This window comes from Podarcis liolepis (assembly GCF_965112155.1).
Source record: "Podarcis liolepis genome assembly, chromosome: 2".
Taxonomy (NCBI): Eukaryota; Metazoa; Chordata; class Lepidosauria; order Squamata; family Lacertidae; genus Podarcis; species Podarcis liolepis.
Genome location: NC_139555.1, coordinates 125,143,732 through 125,164,690, shown reverse-complemented (window position 1 = coordinate 125,164,690; position 20,959 = coordinate 125,143,732). Strand labels below are relative to the sequence as shown.

Genomic DNA, 20,959 nt, shown 5'->3' with positions numbered 1-20,959 from the left:
ACCTTGGTCAAATTTGTAATCCCTGGGTCTTCAGATCTCCCCTTAGGGAGATCCTTCCATTCTTCATTTTCTATTTTCTTTATAACCATCTTAGCAGGCCTCAAGCTCTCCTTTGTCTTCTGCGACATTTCAGCTCCTCCTTCCCATTCCTCTAAAACAAAACATATCTCTTCTTGTTCAGCTGCAAATGTATCTTGAGTCAAGTCCTTGACAGATTCAGCAAGATTGTTTACATTTACTTTCAAAGTTGTAGCATTTGTAGCCAAAGCTTCATTTTGACCTTGTAACTTTCCCATGAGAAGAAACATTCTATCCAGCTCAGCCTGTATTTTTCCATCTGAAGCCATTGTAATGTCCAGAACCTCTAGAGGGATTCTGATTGCTTATTATTTTTTCCAACTCCAGTCCAACAGTCCAATTTTTTCGTTTCTAATTTAAAGTCAATTTGTATCAAGAATAACCAGCAAAGATAGCAAAAAAGGAATTTTCTTCTATTTTCTTCTTTCCAGCTTTGACAGCTGGTTTGACAGCTGTCAAACTCTTTATGTCTCCTCAACAGGCTCTCTCTCAGATCACTCCCGGGTCCCGGGGGGGTTGCACCTTAGTTCTTAAAAACAACTCTTATCCTCCAGCAAGTTTGCTTATAATGCCAAATTGTGAAATTTGTAACTTTTATCCAATAAGGAGAAGAATGTTCTCTCAACCTTAGTTATAAAATTCTTGCTTTAATTTGTCCACAGGGGGTGGAGGCGGACTTCCTTTTAGCACTCCCCCCGATCGTGCCCAATTCAAAAGAAAAAATTTTAGTTCCAATTTCCGTACTACTCACGGGTTGTTGCTTTTTACCATGATGTCTTTCAATGGATGTTGTCCAAGACATTCGGATTGAATCAACTATTTCGAAGATGAACCTTCATCAGCTGATGATGAAATTGAATACATTACATATAATGAATGACAACAAAAATAATACTGAGCAACCTGCATATTAAATAAAGAATAAAGAATAAAAAATTCATACCAAATAATTTTAGACAGCATTTCCAAGCAGCCCTATTGCTTCTAATACACTACTAAGATGTTCCCCTAAAGATAATACCACATCATCTGCAGACGACTTCAGTCTGTCATTTTGTTGCCCCACCCTCACCTCCTTTTATATCTGGAGTTTTCCTTATTCTTGATAATACATAGATAAATGTCACCTTCTGTATCTTACATTGCTCTAAGACAGTATTATTCACAATCATGCTTGCCATGTGTCAGTATAGATTGTCTTATTTCCCTTTAGAAAAGTCTCTCCAATCCCTGGCTCCTCCAGGAGGGAGTTCCAGTTTTACCTACGCACTGTGAAAGTTATAAGTTTAACGTAAATAAAGCACTCTGCAATGGAGACAAGACTGGTGTTCCTCCTTTGGGAAGGGATGGGCGAACTGGGGACTCCAAAGCCTATAGGCTTGTTTTCTAATAGCAGCAGCAGCTGCAGAGAAACTCCAGGATGGGGAACATCCTTGAAAGCTCACGCTGGGATCCGATAGAGAAAAGTTTCTTTTAATTTCCTGCCAAATTTTTTCATAATTGTCTTTAAAAATATTTATATATTTTTGCAGTTATCCAAACTCCTAAATATGTTACTTTTTTATATGCCTCTATCCCTACCATCTCTGTGTGAAATATTGCTCAGGGTGAAGGCCCTGCAGGCTTCCGTGGCGCCTCTCTGTTTCTTCGGATCTCTGAGAACAGTAGAGTAAACACAGCAAATTGGCCTTCTGTCCTCTGTGGCTTGCATAGTGTGCATAAATCAAGAGCCCACTCAGCTTCTTTCTATTCTAGAAGATTTATTTTAAAAGCAGTAGAAATCAGCCAGTGTCCGGCAGGAAAAACATCTCCGGCTCGGACAAAAACGAAAGCAGAATACAGAACAAAGAAACAGATCCCGAATGTAGGATCTCTCCGCCCCTCAGAGGCAGGACAATGGAACTGAGCCGTTTAACCCTGTAAGCTCTGGTTCCCCTCACACCCCCTCTCGTCCTGTGCTGCTGGGGGGCTTGTAAGTACCACCACTTACCCCAAAACCAAACCTTCACACAACTCACCATGATGCTAGAAGCTCAAAGGTTTCGTGAACCTATCTGCCAGGTTCTTATGGCTTGGACAGCACTGCAACTTCAGCAAGCCTGATTGGACACTCTGACACACATTCTGGGAACATATGTCCAGATGTTTGGTTCTGGCCTTAAATTGCCCAGACTATGCCAACTTCAGACAGGGCTGATTGTCCTCCCAAACAGTGCTGGGCAAGCAACACTCCCCGCAGATTTTTTGAACCAGACAGCTGTAGAACTCCAGTTCCTGGCACAGCTCTCAAAGTGCACTGAACTCAGCTTCAGTAGAGGACAGCGCAATGAGACACTGCTTCCGGAACTTCCACCCAACTAGAGATTCCCCAAACTTTATGACCATCCCAGATATGGACTTCCTGTCATCCAGATTCGCCCACTCGCTATCTGTCCAGGACGTGAGCTTGGGGTCACCTGTAGCTGACAGTTTGAGATGGAAGTCTTTGGTATCCTGCAGGTACACTGGGCTTTGTAGCTTCCCTGCTGAGCAGATTGGTAGCAAAAGCAATGCCTGGCCTGCTCCACTGGGACAGATACAATAGACTAACCAGAGCTTACTGAAAGACCTCAGCGTTCTCAAACTCAGCACATTCTGCTAGCTGACTGTCTTTCACGTAGCCTGTCTCCATGGGGGTCCTAACCCCTGCACAATCAGACATCCTGAACTTCTCAAACAACTGCTCAATCTTGCCTTTCTGACTGAGCAAGAAACTTCCATCTTCAGGCCTATCTGTACACACAGGTAAATCTTTACTGCACCCAGATTCTTGAGTTGGAAATGTTTTCCAAGCTCTTTGGCAAACTTCTGCACCTGTTTGTCTGCCCGTGAAACATGAATGATGTCGTCAACAAAGACCAAGACCAGTTATTGTGACTCTCCAGGCCCCTCGAGGTACAGGCAGCTGTCAGCAAGACTCTTCTTGCAACCTAACTTCTCTAAGGCTTCATTCCAACACAAGTCTCAATTCCTTGGTGATTGTTTTAGCCGGTAAATTGACTTGTGCAGTTTCCACACAGTTCCTGGCCCATTGCCCTCAAACCCTGGAGGAGGAAGCATGCACAGATCCTCCTGGAGGTCTGTTAAAATAGGCCATATCCACATCAAAGTGATGCACCGGAAAACCTCTTTGTGCAACAATGGCTAAGAGCATGCGCAGTTTCACTTCTGGAAGTGGGAGCATATACCTCAGTGTAATGCAGCAGCCCCTTCCTCTGTGTGAACCCTCTGGCTACTAGTCTAGCCTTGTACTGTGGTTCTCCAGTTGCTGTGGGTTTAAGACGGTAAGCCCAGCGACTGCTCACAGCTTGTTTGCCCGCTGGCAACGTCATGAGGGAGAACACACCTAGAGACTCCATTGAGCTCATCTCCTTCTGCATTGCCTCATGCCATTTCCTGGCTTCATCCTGAGGCGGTTTCTGAACATTCTCAAAACTCTCAGGTTCACATTGAGCCATACCTACCCACACATTTGGGACTGCGGCCTGGGAATCTGATTCAGACGCTGAACCTGAGGAATCCCAGCCTGCACAGGAGTCCCCGCCTCCAGGGCCGGCTGAGCCGGGGCAGGGGCTTGAAACTGAAGGGCCCGCTCCTGTGCCGGATCCTCAGGAGCAGACACCAGATGAATCCACTCTGGCTCTGGAGGTGATTGAGGACCCATTGCCTGCAGGTGCTCCTCTCCCAGCTCTGTCAGGGGAAGGTGAGGTTGCCTCTGGGTGCACAAATCCTCCAGCCTCTCCTGAGCTGCAGAGGCTCAGGGCAGAGAGGCGGAGGGAACTAAGTTCTCTCAGGAGGAGTGCTCGCCTTAAAGCCAGGAGAGGCGAGTCACCTGTGGGCCGGGACTGCCCTAGGCCTCAGAGAACATAAAGGCCAGTCAGCCCAGTCCCAGGTTGCGGGAGCAACATCGCTGGAAACCTGTTCCTGCCAGCACCCTGACCTGCTCTTCCAGAGTTCCTGACCACGCCCAGCTCCTTGCCTTGGACCTCGCATTGCCCCTGATGGACAGCCTCCAGACCCTCGACCCAGGACCGGACCCAGGACCGGACCTAGATTTGTAATCCAAATGGTAATTGTAATCCAATATACTGTAGATTCCAGTGCATAAGGCGACTTTGAACTCCAGAAAATCTTCTCCAAAGTCGGGGGTCGCCTTATACGATAGGTTTGGGTGGCGCGGAGCTGAGCCCGCCCCCTGTTGCTGCCCAGTGTATTAGGCAACTGGGCTTATAAAACGAACCCCCAAATTGCAGCTGTCAAATTGGGGGGTCGTCTAATAAGCCCAGTCACCCAATACGCTGGAAGCTACGGTATATATGCTATTTCGCTCAATTTTTATTCCAATACAGGCTCCCCCGTCCCCGCTTTCTCCTACTAAGGCTCTTACCAGGGACTTCCCCTCCCTGGGATTACCACCCAGTTAGAATCATAGAATCAGCGTTGGAAGAGACCACAAGGGCCACCGAGTCCAACCCCCTGCCAAGCAGGAAACACCATCAGAGCACTCCTGACATATGGTTGTCAAGCCTCTGCTTAAAGACCTCCAAAGAAGGAGACGCCACCACACTCCTTGGCAGCAAATTCCACTGTCGAACAGCTCTTACTGTCAAGAAGTTCTTCCTAATGTTTAGGTGGAAGCTTCTTTCTTGTAGTTTGGATCCATTGCTCCGTGTCCGCTTCTCTGGAGCAGCAGAAAACAACCTTTCTCCCTCCTCTATGTGACATCCTTTTATATATTTGAACATGGCTATCATATCACCCCTTAACCTCCTCTTCTCCAGGCTAAACATGCCCAGCTCCCTTAGCCGTTCCTCATAAGGCATCGTTTCCAGGCCTTTGACCATTTTGGTTGCCCTCCTCTGGACACGTTCCAGTTTTTCAGTGTCCTTCTTGAATTGTGGTGCCCAGAACTGGACACAGTACTCCAGGTGAGGTCTGACTAGAGCAGAATACAGTGGCACTATTACTTCCCTTGATCTAGATGCTATACTCCTATTGATGCAGCCCAGAATTGCATTGGCTTTTTTAGCTGCCGCGTCACACTGTTGGCTCATGTCAAGTTTGTGGTCAACCAAGACTCCTAGATCCTTTTCACATGTACTGCTCTCAAGCCAGGTGTCCCCCATCTTGTATTTGTGCCTCTCATTTTTTTGCCCAAGTGCAATACTTTACATTTCTCCCTGTTAAAATTCATCTTGTTTGTTTTTGCCCAGTTCTCTAATCTGTCAAGGTCGTTTTGAAGTGTGATCCTGTCCTCTGGGGTGTTAAGCCACCCCTCCCAGTTTGGTGTCATCTGCAAATTTGATCAGGATGCCCTTGAGTCCATCATCCAAGTCGTTGATAAAGATGTTGAATAAGACTGGGCCCAAGACAGAACCCTGTGGCACCCCACTAGTCACTCTTCTCCAGGATGAAGAGGAACCATTGATGAGCACCCTTTGGGTTCGGTCAGTCAGCCAGTTACAAATCCACGGAGTGGTAGCATAGTCAAGACCGCATTTTACCAGCTTCTTTACAAGAATATCATGGGGCACCTTGTCAAATGCCTTGCTGAAATCAAGGTAGGCTACATCCACTGCGTTCCCTTCATCTACCAGGCTTGTAATTCTGTCAAAAAACGAGATCAGGTTAGTCTGACATGACTTATTTTTCAGAAATCCATGCTGACTATTGGTGATCACAGCATTCCTTTCTAGGTGCTCACAGACTGTTTGCTTAATGATCTGCTCCAGAATCTTCCCTGCTATTGATGTCAGACTGACTGGGCGGTAATTATTTGGGTCCTCTCTTTTCCCCTTTTTGAAAATAGGGACAACATTTGCCCTCCTCCAGTCTGCTGGGACTTCGCCTGTTCTCCAGGAATTCTCAAAGATGACTGCCAGTGGTTCTGAGATCACATCTGCCAGTTCTTTTAATACTCTTGGATGCAGTTCATCTTGCCCTGGAGACTTGAATACATCTAAACTAGCCAAGTATTCTTGTACTATCTCCTTAGTTATTCTGGGCTGTGTTTCTTTTGCTGAATCATTTGCTCCAAGTTATGGAAGTGTCCTCCTGCCAAGCTTTGGTAGAACTTGCCAAGATCCAGGGTCCTTTTTAGACGTTTTTAAAAAAAGAATTTGCAATGTTTTCAAGCCTTTCAGTGCTTTCATTCATAAAATCTGCATCCCCATTCAAAAAAACAGAGTACTCCAATCATTCCTGTATCTTCCTTTTTAGGAATCAAAGAACAAAGAGCTACAGTTTCTTCTTGTATCCAGAGTACATAGTGTTAATAGGTAGCAAAGTAACAAAGTGCAGTTTAAAAAGCATCTAAAGACTGATGTGTCTCCAAAGTTTTTTTCCCCATTCACAAGCCTGTACTGCAAAATCTTCCCTTCAAAATACGGAAGCTGACTTCCTGTTTAGATTCAGTCTTTGACAAATCTAAATTAAATCCAATTCTTTTTATTTTGAAAAGTCCATTGTTGTTGACAATAGCTTTTTTCCTTTGAAAGTCTGCTGCTTCAGATGGCGATTTGTGGTTTCGGGTTTCTGAATTGCGCTGGAGCCATGGGCCGGCTCAAGCCACTGTCTCTCACACACACACACCCACACTTGCTGCCGATGCAGTGTTGGGGCTCCAGCAATCGCGGCAAGCCTCTTCACGCCCGGCTGGTCCCCTCGACACCCCACTACCCTTGGAGCTTTTGGGGGGGTATCTAACCCTGGCACTCACCCCCACATTAGTTTAATGTTAAGTAAACGTCCAGTGCGCTTCCAACGCCATAAATCCTATCTCAGCAGAGAATTTCATGCAGCGGTTGAAGGAGGCAGGAGAGTCAGTGCCTTTCAATGAAGAATCCTGGAGCAAGCACTTTGGAACTCAGGAAAAACTTTATTTACAAAAGAAAAAAGCCCTGGTGATAAAGCACACATGCTTTTATCTCCGGCATAAAGAAAACATTACTCTAAACTTAACTCATATCAGCAAACATGGGGGAAGAGCGGCCGAGAACACACGGGTGAACTGACTATTTATACAAACTAACTCACATTCCTGGATGCTTAATGACTTCCAGTGCTCAGTGATTAGAGCGACTTGTTACCTCTTAACCCTTTAGTACCAACACCCCCTCTCGCTCGTAACACTGAGCTGTACCAACCTTAATTCAAATTTAAACCTGAACAGAAATATTTATGAGATTGCGGACTCAAAGCTTTTGTAAAACCGTCTGCGAGATTTTCTTTGCTTGGACAATACTTTAGTTCAATTAAACCTTGTTTTACACTTTGGCATACATTTTGATAACAGATATCCAAGTGTTTTGTGTGTGCCTTGAATTGACCTGATTTAGCTAGTTTAATACAAGGTTGATTGTCTTCCCACACTCTGATAGGTAGGGAACATTCTCCAAACAATTCTTGTACCAGTTGCTTATAAAATTCCAGTTCTCTACATACATCTGATAATGCATTGAACTCAGATTCAGTTGAACTTAAAGCTATAAGTGATTGCTTTCTTGATCTCCAACCAATTAGTGCATTTCCAAATTTTATCGCCATTCCTGACACTGATTTTCTATCTGGTCCAGCATCTGCCCAACTGCTGTCGGCCCAACATTCAAGTTGTGTGCTGCCCTCTGCTGATAGTTTTAAGCGAAACCTTTTGGTAGTTTGGAGATACCTTAAAACTCTTTTTACTCCTTGCCAAGCATGCATTGATGGTTTTTCAGCTTGTCTACACAGCATGTTGACAGCATATGTTATATCGGGCCGAGTCCACTGTGCAATGTGGAGTAGACTGCCTATCGCTGACTGGTAAACCCCGGGATTACTGAACTCTGCCTGTTGCTCGGCTTGAGCATCCTTTGTGTAACTTAACTCCATTGGGGTTTTAACACCAGCACAGTCGTCCATTTTAAACCTTTCCAGCAACTGCTGGATCTTAGCTTCTTGGCTGAGCCAATAGTTCCCATTTTCATCTTGCTGAATTTTAACTCCTAGATAAACAGATACAGTGCCTAGTGATTTTATCTGAAACTTTTCTCCAAGCTTTGTGGCAAATTGTTGTGCAAGTTTATCATCCTTTCCACTGTATAATAAATCGTCAACAAATATCAAAACTGCTTCTTGTTCACATCCTGAGCCTTTTAGATAAAGACACGCATCTGCTGCGCTCTTTCTGAACCCCATGCTCTCTAGAGCATCGTTTAAGCAGGAATTCCAATTACGGGCAGACTGTTTCAACCCATAAATGGATTTGTGTAGGCGCCAGACCTGGTTTGGCTTGTCTCCTTCAAAACCTGGTGGTGGTGTCATATAGACTTCCTCCTGTAAGTCTGCATTTAAATAAGCCACATTGACATCAAAATGAAACAGCTTATTTCCCTTCTTAGCTGAAGAGGCTAAAAGCATTCTTAATGACTCTGATCTTGAAGTAGGGGCATAGATTTGAGAATAGTGAACACCTTTGCGCTGCGAAAATCTAGTCGGGCTTTATATTGCAACTCATCAGTAGTTGTGGGCTTTAAACGATATACCCATCTACAACCTACAGCTTGTTGCCCTTTCGGAAGCTCTGTACAGTGGTACCTCGCAAGACGAACGCCTCGCAAGACGGAAAACCCGCTAGACGAAAGGGTTTTCCGTTTTGGAGGCGCTTCGCAAGACGAATTTCCCTATGGGCTTGCTTCGCAAGACGACAGCCCATAGGGAAATATCCAGGACAGCGGGGAAGCGCAGCGTGTCTTCCCCACTGTCCTCGGACCTCCTCCGAAGCCGGGTGGTGGGGCGGGAACGCCTCCTCCCGCCGCCGCCGGGCTTCGGAACGCTGCTCCGAAGCCGGGTGGGGGGGCGGGAACACTGCCCCCGCCGCCGGGCTTCGGAACGCTGCTTTGTCTTTGTCCCCCCTGCCTGCCTTCCCAGGGGCTTTTAAATCGCCCCGGACAGCGGAGAAGTCCTCCGCTGTCCCGGGGCAATTTTAAAATGCCGCCCGCCAGCATTTTAAGATCGCCCGGACAGCGGAGAAGTCCTCCGCTGTCCCGGGGTTTTTTAAAATGCTGGGGGTGGGAAGAAAAGCCCTTGTCCCCCCCCCAGCCTTCAGAAGAGGTCCGGGGACAGACTGTCCCCGGACCTGGTCTGAAGGCGGTTTCCCTAGGAACGCATTGATTTTCAATGCATTCCTATGGGAAACCGTGCATTGCAAGACGAAAAACTCGCAAGACGAAGAGACTTGCGGAACGAATTAATTTCGTCTTGCGAGGCACCACTGTACTTGTAAACACACCGAGAGACTTCATTGAAGCCATCTCTTTTTCCATTGCTTCCTGCCACTTTACGGCTTCTGAGCTTGGAAGCTGTTGTACGTTTACATGGCTATCTGGCTCACACTGTGCCATATTTACATATACATTTGTCACCTTAAACCGCTCTGGTGGTTTGCCCTTTGTGGCACGTTTTGATCTGCGCAATTGTTCCTCTTGTGCCCCCTCTGACCGTTGGCTGTCAGAATCTGTCTCAGACTTTATATCTGGATGCGCCCCTAGGGATAAAGACCTCCATTTAGATACCTCCCTTGGGCTTGATGTTGCAGGCGACCTGCTTCGCTTTTGCTGTCTGCTAGGCCTACTGACTGGCGATGTTGGAACACTCCTAGATTCTGGCTTTTCTACCTTAGGAGAAGAACCTTGTGCCTGGTCAGAATCTGCATCTGAACCATGTGCACCATCCCCTTCTGGCTCACCACCCTCTGGACTTTCATTCTCAGCATAAATGCCTAAATCATCTCTCAAAATGTCAGGGTTAGCATGTAAGTGAGTCCATCCAGATTGCTCACAAAATTCAGCGCTCCTACTGATGACCACTCTTGTAGTATCCCCATTTGGGTTCACGAACCTTCAAGATTTGGCGTGTGGTTCGTACCCACAAAAGATTAGTTTCCTAGCCCTTGGACCTCCCTTTTTCCTTAATGCTTTTGGGATAAGTACATAGGCTTGAGATCCAAACACCCGAAAGTAATTAACTTTGGGCTTCTTCCCGTATAAAGCAAAATATGGCGTAGTATCAATTACCGAATTATATACTCGGTTCAGAATATGAGTAGCCATCTGCCAGGCTTCCGCCCAGTAACTTTGAGGGAGTTTAGAATCAAACAACATAGAGTTTGCCAACTCTTGCAGAACCCTGTTTTTGCGTTCAGCCACGCCTCCTTCTTGGGGGGAATAAGGTGTAGACAGACGATGCTTAATTCCCTTTTTCTTAAAGAAATTCTGCAACACAGACCCGGTAAATTCTAACCCTCTGTCTGTCTGAAAAGCAAATACTCTAGTACCGAATTCAAGTTCTACTGCATGAACCCAATTTTTAACTGTTTCTGCAGTATCTGCTTTTGTTTTGAGAGGAAAAAACCATGTGACTTTTGTTTTGTCATCCGAAAGACACAGTGCATACCTCGAACCTCCCATGCTAGCAACAGGCATTGGGCCACATAGGTCCATATGCACAAGTTGGAATACTTTGTCAGATTTCCTATCTGAACTGGGATAGCTGCATCTATGAACCTTCGCCCTTTTGCATGCAGTACAATCCAAATACTTAGTACATTTGTTCATTTTGCACCCTTCTGATAATTCAGGTTGCCTTTTAACATACTGAAAATTAATATGTCCCAAACGGCGGTGCCATAAATGAACACAAGAATTATGGGTAGGCGAGTTCACACAACCAGCATGAACCTGTTCAACTTCATCTGGACTTGTCTCAAAATAATATAACCCATTTCTGCATTTCACCTGCAAAAGAGATACGCTATTCTTTGAAATAGTGCAAACCCCATTTTCAAACAGTTTTAAACCCATCTCTATCAAGTTCTGACACAGACAAAATACACCCCTTCATTCCCTTTAGCACATAGGCATCAATTTCTGTATGCAAACAATTCAAGAACACTGTGCCTACAGTCTCTAAGGAACGTTTAGTTGAATCTGCCATTGTCACAACTTTAGGGGTTTGCAAATGCCTGCAATTCTGCAAACAGACACTAGATGGCGCCACCAGGTGGTGAGATGCACCACTGTCGATCAACCAGCGTAGATTGCTGCCTTGGCCACGCCCTTGCATCAACGCCATTGCTGAAGCCATGTGCTGTGTGCTGTGGGAGTAGCCACGACCTCCTCCTCTTCTTTGACGTCCCCTGGAACTCCTTGTCTGGTAACTAGGGGTAACGGCCTTGGTGCTGTCTTGACCAGGTTCACGTGTGCAGTTCCTGATTAAATGGGAAGAGGAACCACAGCGAAAACAGTGTCTAGCTGCAAAAGCATTTACTGTGTTCTCAAACTCAGCATCCCCACTCTTAGGAACAGCACAACTCCCCGTTGAAGACAAACCTCTTTCTCTTTGCCTTTTATCCTGTTCATCTGCAAGCCGAGAAGAAATGTATTCAAGGGTTAATTCAGCTGAAGGCATAGATTCCAAAGTTAAAGCTAGAGTCTCATAGCTTTTATCAAGAGAAGACTGTTGGGAAAAAGCACCAAGGCAAAAGCCAGCTCCAGATAGCTGGAATGCCAAACAAGATGTTGTGTTTTGCAGATCTACTGCTGGGGAAAAGGTGGAGCCTATTCTCTGTACTGAGCACCGGATGTTAGCTCAGTGTGTCATCTGACCTGTGCTGGAAGTACAGGGGAGGAGTTGTGACTCTTCTGATGGAGTCTGAAGGGAACAGATGCATTTCTATGTACTGTTGAGTGACAGGAATAAAACATGTAGAAAGGACTCCTGTCTGTCTCATTTCTCCTCCCTGGGAGAATGCAGGGAGGGAGAGAGAAGCAGAGTAGCGGAGGGTGTGTTCTTCACGTCTGATTGATGAGGAGAATCGCCGGAGTTATGACCTAGCCTGCCGGGAGACGCAGCGGAGAGGTCATCAAGTATCCAGCTTAATTGCCTCGGGGGAGGCCAGGTACCTCTGCCTGTAAGCTGAGATACTAACAAAGACAACAATATGTATGACTGCTGCTCCATAGAGAAAGGAATGCCCAGCTGTCTTAGTTGATTAAAGGCAGACACCATTTTGGCAATATGTTTTCACACACGCTCCCGGTTGGAGACGTAAATCAAACAAACATCTTGTAGCATGGATCTTGGCCCCCGCAGTGTTTCTGGAATTTAGCCGCTGCAGAACCGTCCAGACCTCATGTGTGTTCTTTAACTCAGAAACATAAGGCATTTGCTCTGGTCCCACTGCCAAAACTAATAGACCTTGGGCTTTCCTGTCGCGTTTCTGTGAAGCTGCTGGTGCTGCTTTGTCTTCTGCAGACGCGTCTACAGCTGCCTGTAAAGTGTTACCATAAAGCACCAATGCTGCAGCAAGCAAAGGCTCCAGCAGCTCAGTCAGCTGCTTGTGGCTGGAAAGCCAGACAGGATGTTTGTGACTGTTGCCATGGGAACAAAGGGGCAGTCCATTCTGTACTGAGCACCGGATGTTAGCTCAGTGTGTGTGTCATATGACCCGTACTGGAAGTACATGGGTGGAGTTTCTTCTTGCTGTTGTCGAGTGCAGACGTGTTTCTCTGTACTGATATGAGAGACAGAAATAAAAGATGTAAATAGTTTTCTGTCTGCTTCTTTCCCCTCCCTGGGGGACACCAAAGGGGAGAGAGGAAGAACGGTGTGTTCCTCTCACACATCTGAGAAGAATCGCCGGGACCTCGCCTGCTTATCAGCAGAGTGGAGACGCGGGGAGGTCGACAGGAATATCTGCCGGTGCCTGCGCTGTGGCACATTCCTCTGACCCAGGCAGAATTCCAACTCCACAGGTACAACTCAGTACAACTCAGTACAACTCCACAACTCTTTTGCTTGCAACCAAACCCTTACTCTAGCCTTCCAATCTTGCCAATTTTTCCCATTGAGTCGCGTAAACGGGACAGCAAAACTTTCCTGGGACTCTGCCATCCTCCCTGGGGCTTAGGAACGATACTCACACACCTGTAGACCGTCTCCCAGCTGTTGAGGTGCCTCCTTGAGGAGTAAGACGTCTTCCAGTGAGTACAAACTGCGCAGTGCCTGTTTAAAACTTTTTCTAGGCACGTTGCAGGACTCAAGCTGCTTTGAAGGCTTTTGTTGTCGGCAACAGCTTCTGTCTTCGCTCCAGTCCTTTCATAAATCACTCTGAACTGCACTCCTTATCTCCTTGACGTACAAACAGCCATAACCTGTCCATTAAAATAAAAAATTCCTTCCAGTAGCACCTTAAAGACCAACTAAGTTAGTTCTTGGTATGAGCTTTCGTGTGCATGCACACTTCTTCAGATACACTGAAATAGAAGTTGCCAGATCCTTCTATATAGTGAGAAGGTGGGGAGGGGTGTTACTCAGAAGGATGGTGGGAATGGGAGATAGGCAGATAGCTGGGAGAGCTATCTCCCAGCTATCTGCCTATCTCCCATTCCCACCATCCTTCTGAGTAACACCCCTCCCCACCTTCTCACTATATAGAAGGATCTGGCAACTTCTATTTCAGTGTATCTGAAGAAGTGTGCATGCACACGAAAGCTCATACCAAGAACTAACTTAGTTGGTCTTTAAGGTGCTACTGGAAGGAATTTTTTATTTTGACTATGGCAGACCAACACGGCTACCTATCTACTACTGTCCATTAAACTTTAATTAGTTTAATGTTAAGTAAACGTCCAGTGCGCTTCCAACGCCATAAATCCTATCTCAGCAGAGAATTTCATGCAGCGGTTGAAGGAGGCAGGAGAGTCAGTGCCTTTCAATGAAGAATCCTGGAGCAAGCACTTTGGAACTCAGAAAAAACTTTATTTACAAAAGAAAAAAACCCTGGTGATAAAGCACACATGCTTTTATCTCCGGCATAAAGAAAACGTTACTCTAAACTTAACTCATATCAGCAAACACGGGGGAAGAGAGGCCGAGAACACACAGGTGAACTGACTATTTATACAAACTAACTCACATTCCTGGATGCTTAATGACTTCCAGCTGCTCAGTGATTAGAGCGACTTGTTACCTCTTAACCCTTTAGTACCAACAGCCCCGGTAACGGTTGTCATTTAGATGGACGACTCGCACTGCAGTGCCATTTCCCTTCGCAGAGAAATCGGAAGCCCAGAATCAGGTTACTTTCAAGAGTCGTGACTTCTAGTGCTGCCTGTTGGATAGGTAAGTTGTCTGACATTGGTAGAGCATTCAATCACGGTACAGGTTTTAGACATTTTGAGCTGCCAATACATTGCGGTGGCCGGGGAGCTGTGATGTATTCCTAGCACAAATTGCCTGCAGATGACAAAGGCGCAGGCAGGCAGGTGGAGGAGCCCGAAATGGTGCCCCCCGAGCAAGCCCCAATACCTCTCCGGTTCCATCCATGTCCCCATCTCCCCTCCCCTGGAACTCACCAGATCTCTTGGAGGTCCCTGGGAGGAAACGCTCAGAGGCTGTGAGGAGGGATGCAGGAGACAACCTGACCAGGTCAACTGTCCATCTTCCCCCTTCCATCCTCGCTAGGTTTACAGATTCAGTCTCTTTCATCCTTCCTGAGGAGTTGAGAAGCCACCACAAGCTGCAGGGTCCTGGGAGAGAGGAAGAAGCAAAGGGAGCCTCAGAGGCCCTGCAGGGATTCTCCTGCCCTAGATATTCCCCTGCACCTGGAGAAGCACAAATGGGGCAGCCCCTTCCCAAGAGAAGCCCCATTTCTAAACAGCTCCAGTGATTCCAATTTCTTCTGTATGCTCCTCACCCCACATGCAAGCCTGGCATGGTCTGCACAGTAGTGACCTGAGAGTAGATCCATTGAACTCAGTGGGGATAATTGACAGAACTTGGTACAAAAACCAGTCACCGTCCTGTCCCCAAGCCTGAAAACTGCAACCCCAGAGTATGGGCAAAAAATAGCAGAGTAGATATTACATGTAGGTGCCCCCATGCTAGATGCTTTGTATGGAGAGCCCTGTTCACAATCTTTGAGCTCTCTCATCACAAGCCAAACAGATGTTGTGGCCGTATCCACCTCTGTCAGGAGTTGCATGGGGACCAAATCTGTATGAGGAAGCAGAGGAGCCGGTGATGCCACATTTTTGAAATACCAGGAAACTAATACACCCCTCCTCCTTAGATATCATCTGTGCTTATACACCATCTTCACAAGTCTCCAGTCCCAAAATGTGGCCCCCACCCTGGCACGGAAGCAATCAAAGTATAGATCTTCCACATGTTCTAAATCTACAGTGTTCTTAAGAACACCAGGCATGTATATCCTCCAAAAACTCCAGAGGTGAGCTTTACGCTCCTCTTGTGATAAGATTCCCAAAGGCTATGCGTAGCTTGATAGAACTAGTCTACTTTGAGAAACCACCAATGTCTCCTTCCCTTTTTTAATGTGATTTAACAAGAACCCCCTCCCCTAATGAGTCAGAAATCAAGGACAAGCTGTGGATTTAAGACTGTGTGGAGATAAACTTTCGATCCAAAGCAATGTTTCAAGATGAAGCTGGAAAGCTAAGAGTTTTGGAATGACACAGTTAAAAATACCGTCGCCATTTTGGGAGGCATTGTTGGAGCTCTTGGGTCTGGGAGGAGAAAGAGAGAAATAGAGTTGTTTACATATTGTGGATCAACTCCTCGGTGGGACTTATGAGCGACAAATGCCAAAATTTACGACGGAAAGAGCGATGTTATCTACGAAGGAGATATATAGAAACCATCTGGACTTAGTGGAGGAACGGGAAATCCACACAGGATTATTATACTTGCTATCGGCTTAAGGAGACTAACAGAAGAGATCATAAAAGAAAAAGAGAAATTATATGAATAAGATATGATCCAGATAAGACTGGATAGAATTATGAACTTTGTCTGGACTGATTTGGACATTAACGCAGTACTAAGAAGATGATCTGAATCCCCCTTTGGATCTTGAAGTATGGGTTCCCCAAACAAAATTTAAAAATTTGGCTTTGTAATTTGGAATTTATGTGATGTGATTTAATTTGATGTGATTGGCCAGTTAATAATAATTATTAAAAAGAACAAAAAACAAAGTTTTTTTCCCCATTCACAAGTCTGTATTGCAAAATCTTCCCTTCAAAATACGGTAGTTTACTTCTTGTTTAGATTCCGTCTTTGACAAATCAAAATCAAATCCAATTCTTTTTATTTTGAAAAGTCCATTGTTGTTGACAATACCTTTTTTTCTTTGAAAGTCTGCTGCTTCAGGTGGCGATTTCTGGTTTCGGGTTTCTGAATTGCGCTGGAGCCATGGGCCGGCTCAAGCCACTGTCTCACACACCCACACACCCCACGCGCTGCCGATGCAGTGTTGGGGCTCCGGCAATCGCATCAAGCCTCTTCATGCCCGGCTGGTCCCCTCGACACCCCACTACCAGTGGGGTTTGGGGGGGGGCTGTCTAACTCTGGCACTCACCACCACTGCTCAAAACCCCCAGTAATGGTCGTCTTTTAGACAGACGACTCGCAATTTCCCTTTGCAGACAAACCGGAAGTCTATGTTTCAAGAGTCATGCCTTCCAGTGCTGCCCAATGGATCGGTAAGTTTTCTGGTAGAGCATTCAATCATGGTGCTGGTTTTAGACATTTTGAGCTGCCAATACATCGCGGTGGTCAGAGAGCTGGGATGAATTCCTAGCTCAAATTGCCTGCAGATGACAAAGGCGCAGGCAGGCAGGTGGAGGAGCCCAAAAATGGTGCCCCCCTGAGCAAGCCCCAATACCTCTCTGGCTCCATCCATCCATGTCCCCATCTCCCCTCCCCTGGAACTCACCAGATCTCTCTGAGGTCCCTGGGAGGGAACGCTCAGAGGTTGTGAGGAGGGATGCAGGAGACAACCTGACCAGGTCAACCGTCCATCTTCCCCCTTCCATCCTTCCACGCTTTGCAGGATCTGTCTCTTCCTTCCTTCCTGAGGAGTTGAGAAGCCACAACAAGCTGCAGGGTTCTGGGAGAGAGGAAGGAGCAAGATTCCCAAATCTTAGGGTAGCTTGATAGAACTAGTCTATTTTGAGATAGTACCAATGTCTCGTTAGTAGTAGGAGCCACACAATGACTGATAATCCCTCTTTTGTCCCGGAAGGTGGGGAGTAGGTGTCAGCATCGCCCTAGAGCCAGTGCACCAACTGGACTCATGCACCTCAACCCCGACTGGGCTAGGCGAGCTGAGAAGCACCGCCAGAGACCTCCTTTCTCACAGGAACAGGTCACAGTGCTGTGGACTCACAGCTTATAGCTGAGAGCACCGGATTCACTGTCTCAATAATACAGTCGTTGCGCAGCAGAGTTTTGCAGAGTCTTGCAGAGTATAAACCACTCGGAGAGCAGCTCTGTAGAATATCTTCCTTTTATTCTGTAACTACAACTATGATACAAAACTATATACTGAGCGGAATATTCTAAGCATAAATCAATGCTACACTGAGAGTCTGCAGCTGCACTTAGCATCAATCGTATCTCTAGGATCTCCAACACTCTCACTTTCTCCGATACACTGACTGACTGACTCTCTCTCACACACACAGATATGTTGCTGGGCAGAATAAGTAGATAGGCAGGACACGCCTCCTCCTCTCTGGAGAGTCAGCAGAGACCATCAGGAGATCATCAGGAGATTCTTGGGTATGGGAGGGGTGAAATCTCCTCATCAGGTGTCTTTTATCCTTGCTTTATTCTTCTTGATAATACATAAATAAATGTCCCCTACTGTATCTTACATTTTTCTAAGAGAGTACTATTCACAATCATGCTTGCCATATATTCCGTATAGATTGTCTTAGTTCCCTTTAGAAAAGTCTGTCCAATCCCTGGCTCCTGCGGGTTGGAGTTCCAGTTTTACCTATGCACTGTGAAAATTATAAGTTTAATGTAAATAAAACATTCTGCAACAGCAGCAGCTGCAGAGAAACTCCGGGATGGGGAACATCCTTGAACGCTCACTCTGGGATCAGAGAGAGAAACGTTGGCAGACCCCCCCCCCCAGAGCCCCCTCCTTCTCCTCCCTGCATCGCCTCACCCCCTTCAGGACAAGATCTTGGGGTCCTTCAGGCGGCTTTCCACCCTCTCCTCTCAAGGAAGGCAGCTCCGTTCCCTTGAACCCTGGCAAGCCCAGTGCAGCCAGCTCAGCCCTCTCGCTCTCCCCTTTTCTCCGCGGAGGAGCCCCAGGCGTGGCCCTTGCCCAGAGAGGCTTCCCTTGAGGCTCTGGGCTGGAGACCTGAGCTGATCTGGAGGAGGATCTGCCCGGGGGAAAGGCCGGCCTGGCAGGGGCTCCTCCACTGGAAGGGGGGGCATTCTGGGCATGCCCTCCCCCCCCAGACCCCTCCCTCCTTCCCCAAAGAGGATGCCAAGGAAGAGCAGAGCTGCAGACCCCCTGGAAACTCGCCCCCTCACAGGCTTGGCAGAGAGGAATGGGGGGCAGGACCCTCTGCTCCCAGACTCGGGGGTCTCCCCCTGCAGCCCCGGGACCCCCTTCTCCCATGGGCACCCCAAGGGGGAAGAGAGAGGAGACTCACCGGATTCTTCCCAGGAGGGAAACCGAGGCAGCGCGGGGAGGAGACAAGAGACAAAAGACGGGACTGGGCACGGAGGGAGGGGATTCGCTCTGGAGGACCCGCCCCGCCTCTCCACTTCCTGTCCTCTCTAGGACTCCGGCTCTGTTCCACTTAACCCTTCGCAAGCTGAGCACAGCCCCCTGGCTGGCTGGCTGTCCTCCTTCCCTCCCAGAATCCGGGGGTCCGGGGCATGTGCAGAGTTCTCTGTGATTCTCGGCTCAGAGGCCCTGAAGACAGCAGCTTTGTGCCCTGCCCCCAGGTGGGTGGGGGGTAAATAAAATAATAATAATAATTAAGGCGGATGTTCCGCTTTCTAGAAACGGGGGCCAAATGTTCCCCTGGGTTTCTGCCCCTTCCCTCTCGCTCCTTCCCTGAGTTTTGTCCCCGTTCAATCCTTGGGACGCAGCCCTGCTTCCACCACAGATTCAGACCTGGGGGGTTCGTGAGCGAGGGGGGGCCCTTTTCCTCTGCTCTCCTCCCTCTCAGCCACTCCGGAGGGATTTCCAGTCAGTCTTGCGGACCCAGGGGATCCCCTCAGCCCTGGTGACTGGCCTGTGGGGGGGGGTCTCCTTTTCCCCTCCTCACTGGAAGGACACTCCGCTTTCCTCCGCCTCCCCATAGCTTCTCCCGTTGAATTCCCGCCTGACTCCTCTCCCCAGACCCTCCTCTCCCAGTGGAGATTCTCCTCACCTTCCCCTCCAGGGTCCCCCCCCCTCAGTCCCCCCTTTCTCCCTCTCAGAAAACTCCCTCAGAAATGGCTCCTTTTATTTTCCCTCCAAAAGGGCTGGCTCCGCCCCTCGCTGTCTTGGGAGCCAATCAGAGCGAGGCTCCAGACCCAGCGAAGTTATTATGAGGGCCAACAGGCCTGGCTCCATGTTCAATCACACACACACACACACACACACACACACACACACACTAAATGGAGAACATTTGAATAATAAAAACAAAGAAATAAAAAGGGGTGCTATAGGAATTTTAATGTCTTACATATATAAAATGTTCATAATTGTACAAGGCAAACACATAAATATATAAACCACATGTCTGGAAAAAGTACAGGGAAACAGTCCTAAAGTCATTTTGACTCTTTCAGGCACCTCAAATATTTCTCTGCAAAGAGGAAGGAAATGGAAAAGCCTCCCCACTCTCTTTATTCACAAATCCTGTCTTAAGGTTGTGTCTGTGTATGAATAAGGTGAGCCTGTGAGCTGGATTCAGGAATTAAGTAGTTAACATCACAAAAGAGTGGCCAAATGGCCCAGGTAATGCAATCAGTGATCCATTATCCTAGCAGACAGGAGAAAAACAACACACTCGGATTTCTGCTGTAGACCACCCCTTCTCTGATGTATGTATGATGTATGGGAGTCTTGGGCTCCAGGGCAGGCAATTTCAAATATCTATCTTCTTCTTTAGCGATCCCTCATAGCCGAGTAAGATTGCCTTCCATAAACACGGTTTTAACAATGAGTCCAGAAGTGACTGTGGAGGCCAATTCTGGATCCACATGTTATTCCACAGTGGGGACATTGGTTTCAGGGCGAGAGTTGATCATGGTATGGATTTGCCAAGCGTGCAACACGTTTCTCCCTTGAGTCCTGAGTTCGAGTGTCTTCAAAGCCCATGACACCTTTGGTAAAGGCTGTTCTCCAATTGGAGCGCTCGCAGGCCTGTGTTTCCCAGTTGTCAGTGTTTATATTATATTTTTGACACCGTTGATGGAATCTTTTGAGGAGTTGGAGATGACATTTATAAGTGGTTTATATAAGGGCTTGCGTGCCATTGTTCGGGGTCCCTCGTGCCTCCTGCGTGGGGTTGTGAGCACCTGTTGCAACAGTTAATAAAGATCAGGCTTACTAGCTGCTTTGCTTCTCGATATTCTCTTATTGGCCTCTGTTATTTTCTCCCACCGACACCGAACCTACAAAAGGTCTCTATATGGGTTCTTGGGTACCCCATAAGTGAAAAAGAGCAGTTGTTTTTTTGTTACTTATATCCCCTTCTCTCGCTTCTCTTCCAGAACAATGCTCATTTTGCTTAAAAGCACCCCATGCACACCCCCTCTTTTCTGAAATAGGGGGTGGTGGTAGAATCCACCCCCAAAAGCAGAGAAAAGGCAGGGGGAGAGGTGCAGGTGGGTGGACTGGTACCACGTAAAAGAGCTTTGCAGTTTGTTTGTTTGTTTGTTTATGCCGGTGGATTTCAATCTTTCTGAGTCCACGGCTCCCTTGACCAAGAACAGTCTTTCTGCAGCTCCCCTGTGGGGTGGGGGTGGGGGCAGAAATCTC

General features: G+C 47.1%; 1 protein-coding gene across 4 annotated transcripts in view; it reads right to left on the bottom strand.

The window, feature by feature from the left end:
- LOC310701111 (uncharacterized protein) overlaps positions 1–19,399 on the bottom strand; it is a 93,822-nt gene extending 74,423 nt beyond the window's left edge. For 2 of the 4 annotated variants that reach the window (XR_014522928.1, XM_083491401.1), the window contains exons 1-3: positions 18,630–19,399; positions 16,892–17,065; positions 14,511–14,684 (exon numbers count right to left, since the gene is read on the bottom strand). Coding sequence is in view for 3 of the 4 variants with exons in the window: in XM_083491401.1 (XP_083347527.1) it covers positions 14,511–14,684; positions 16,892–16,991 (274 nt within the window). In the remaining variant the exon portion in view is untranslated. The remainder of the gene's footprint in view (positions 1–14,510; positions 14,685–16,891; positions 17,066–18,629) is intronic. The other 2 variants (XM_083491403.1, XM_083491402.1) reach the window with 2 other exon arrangements.
- Between the last annotated feature and the right edge of the window lie 1,560 nt (positions 19,400–20,959).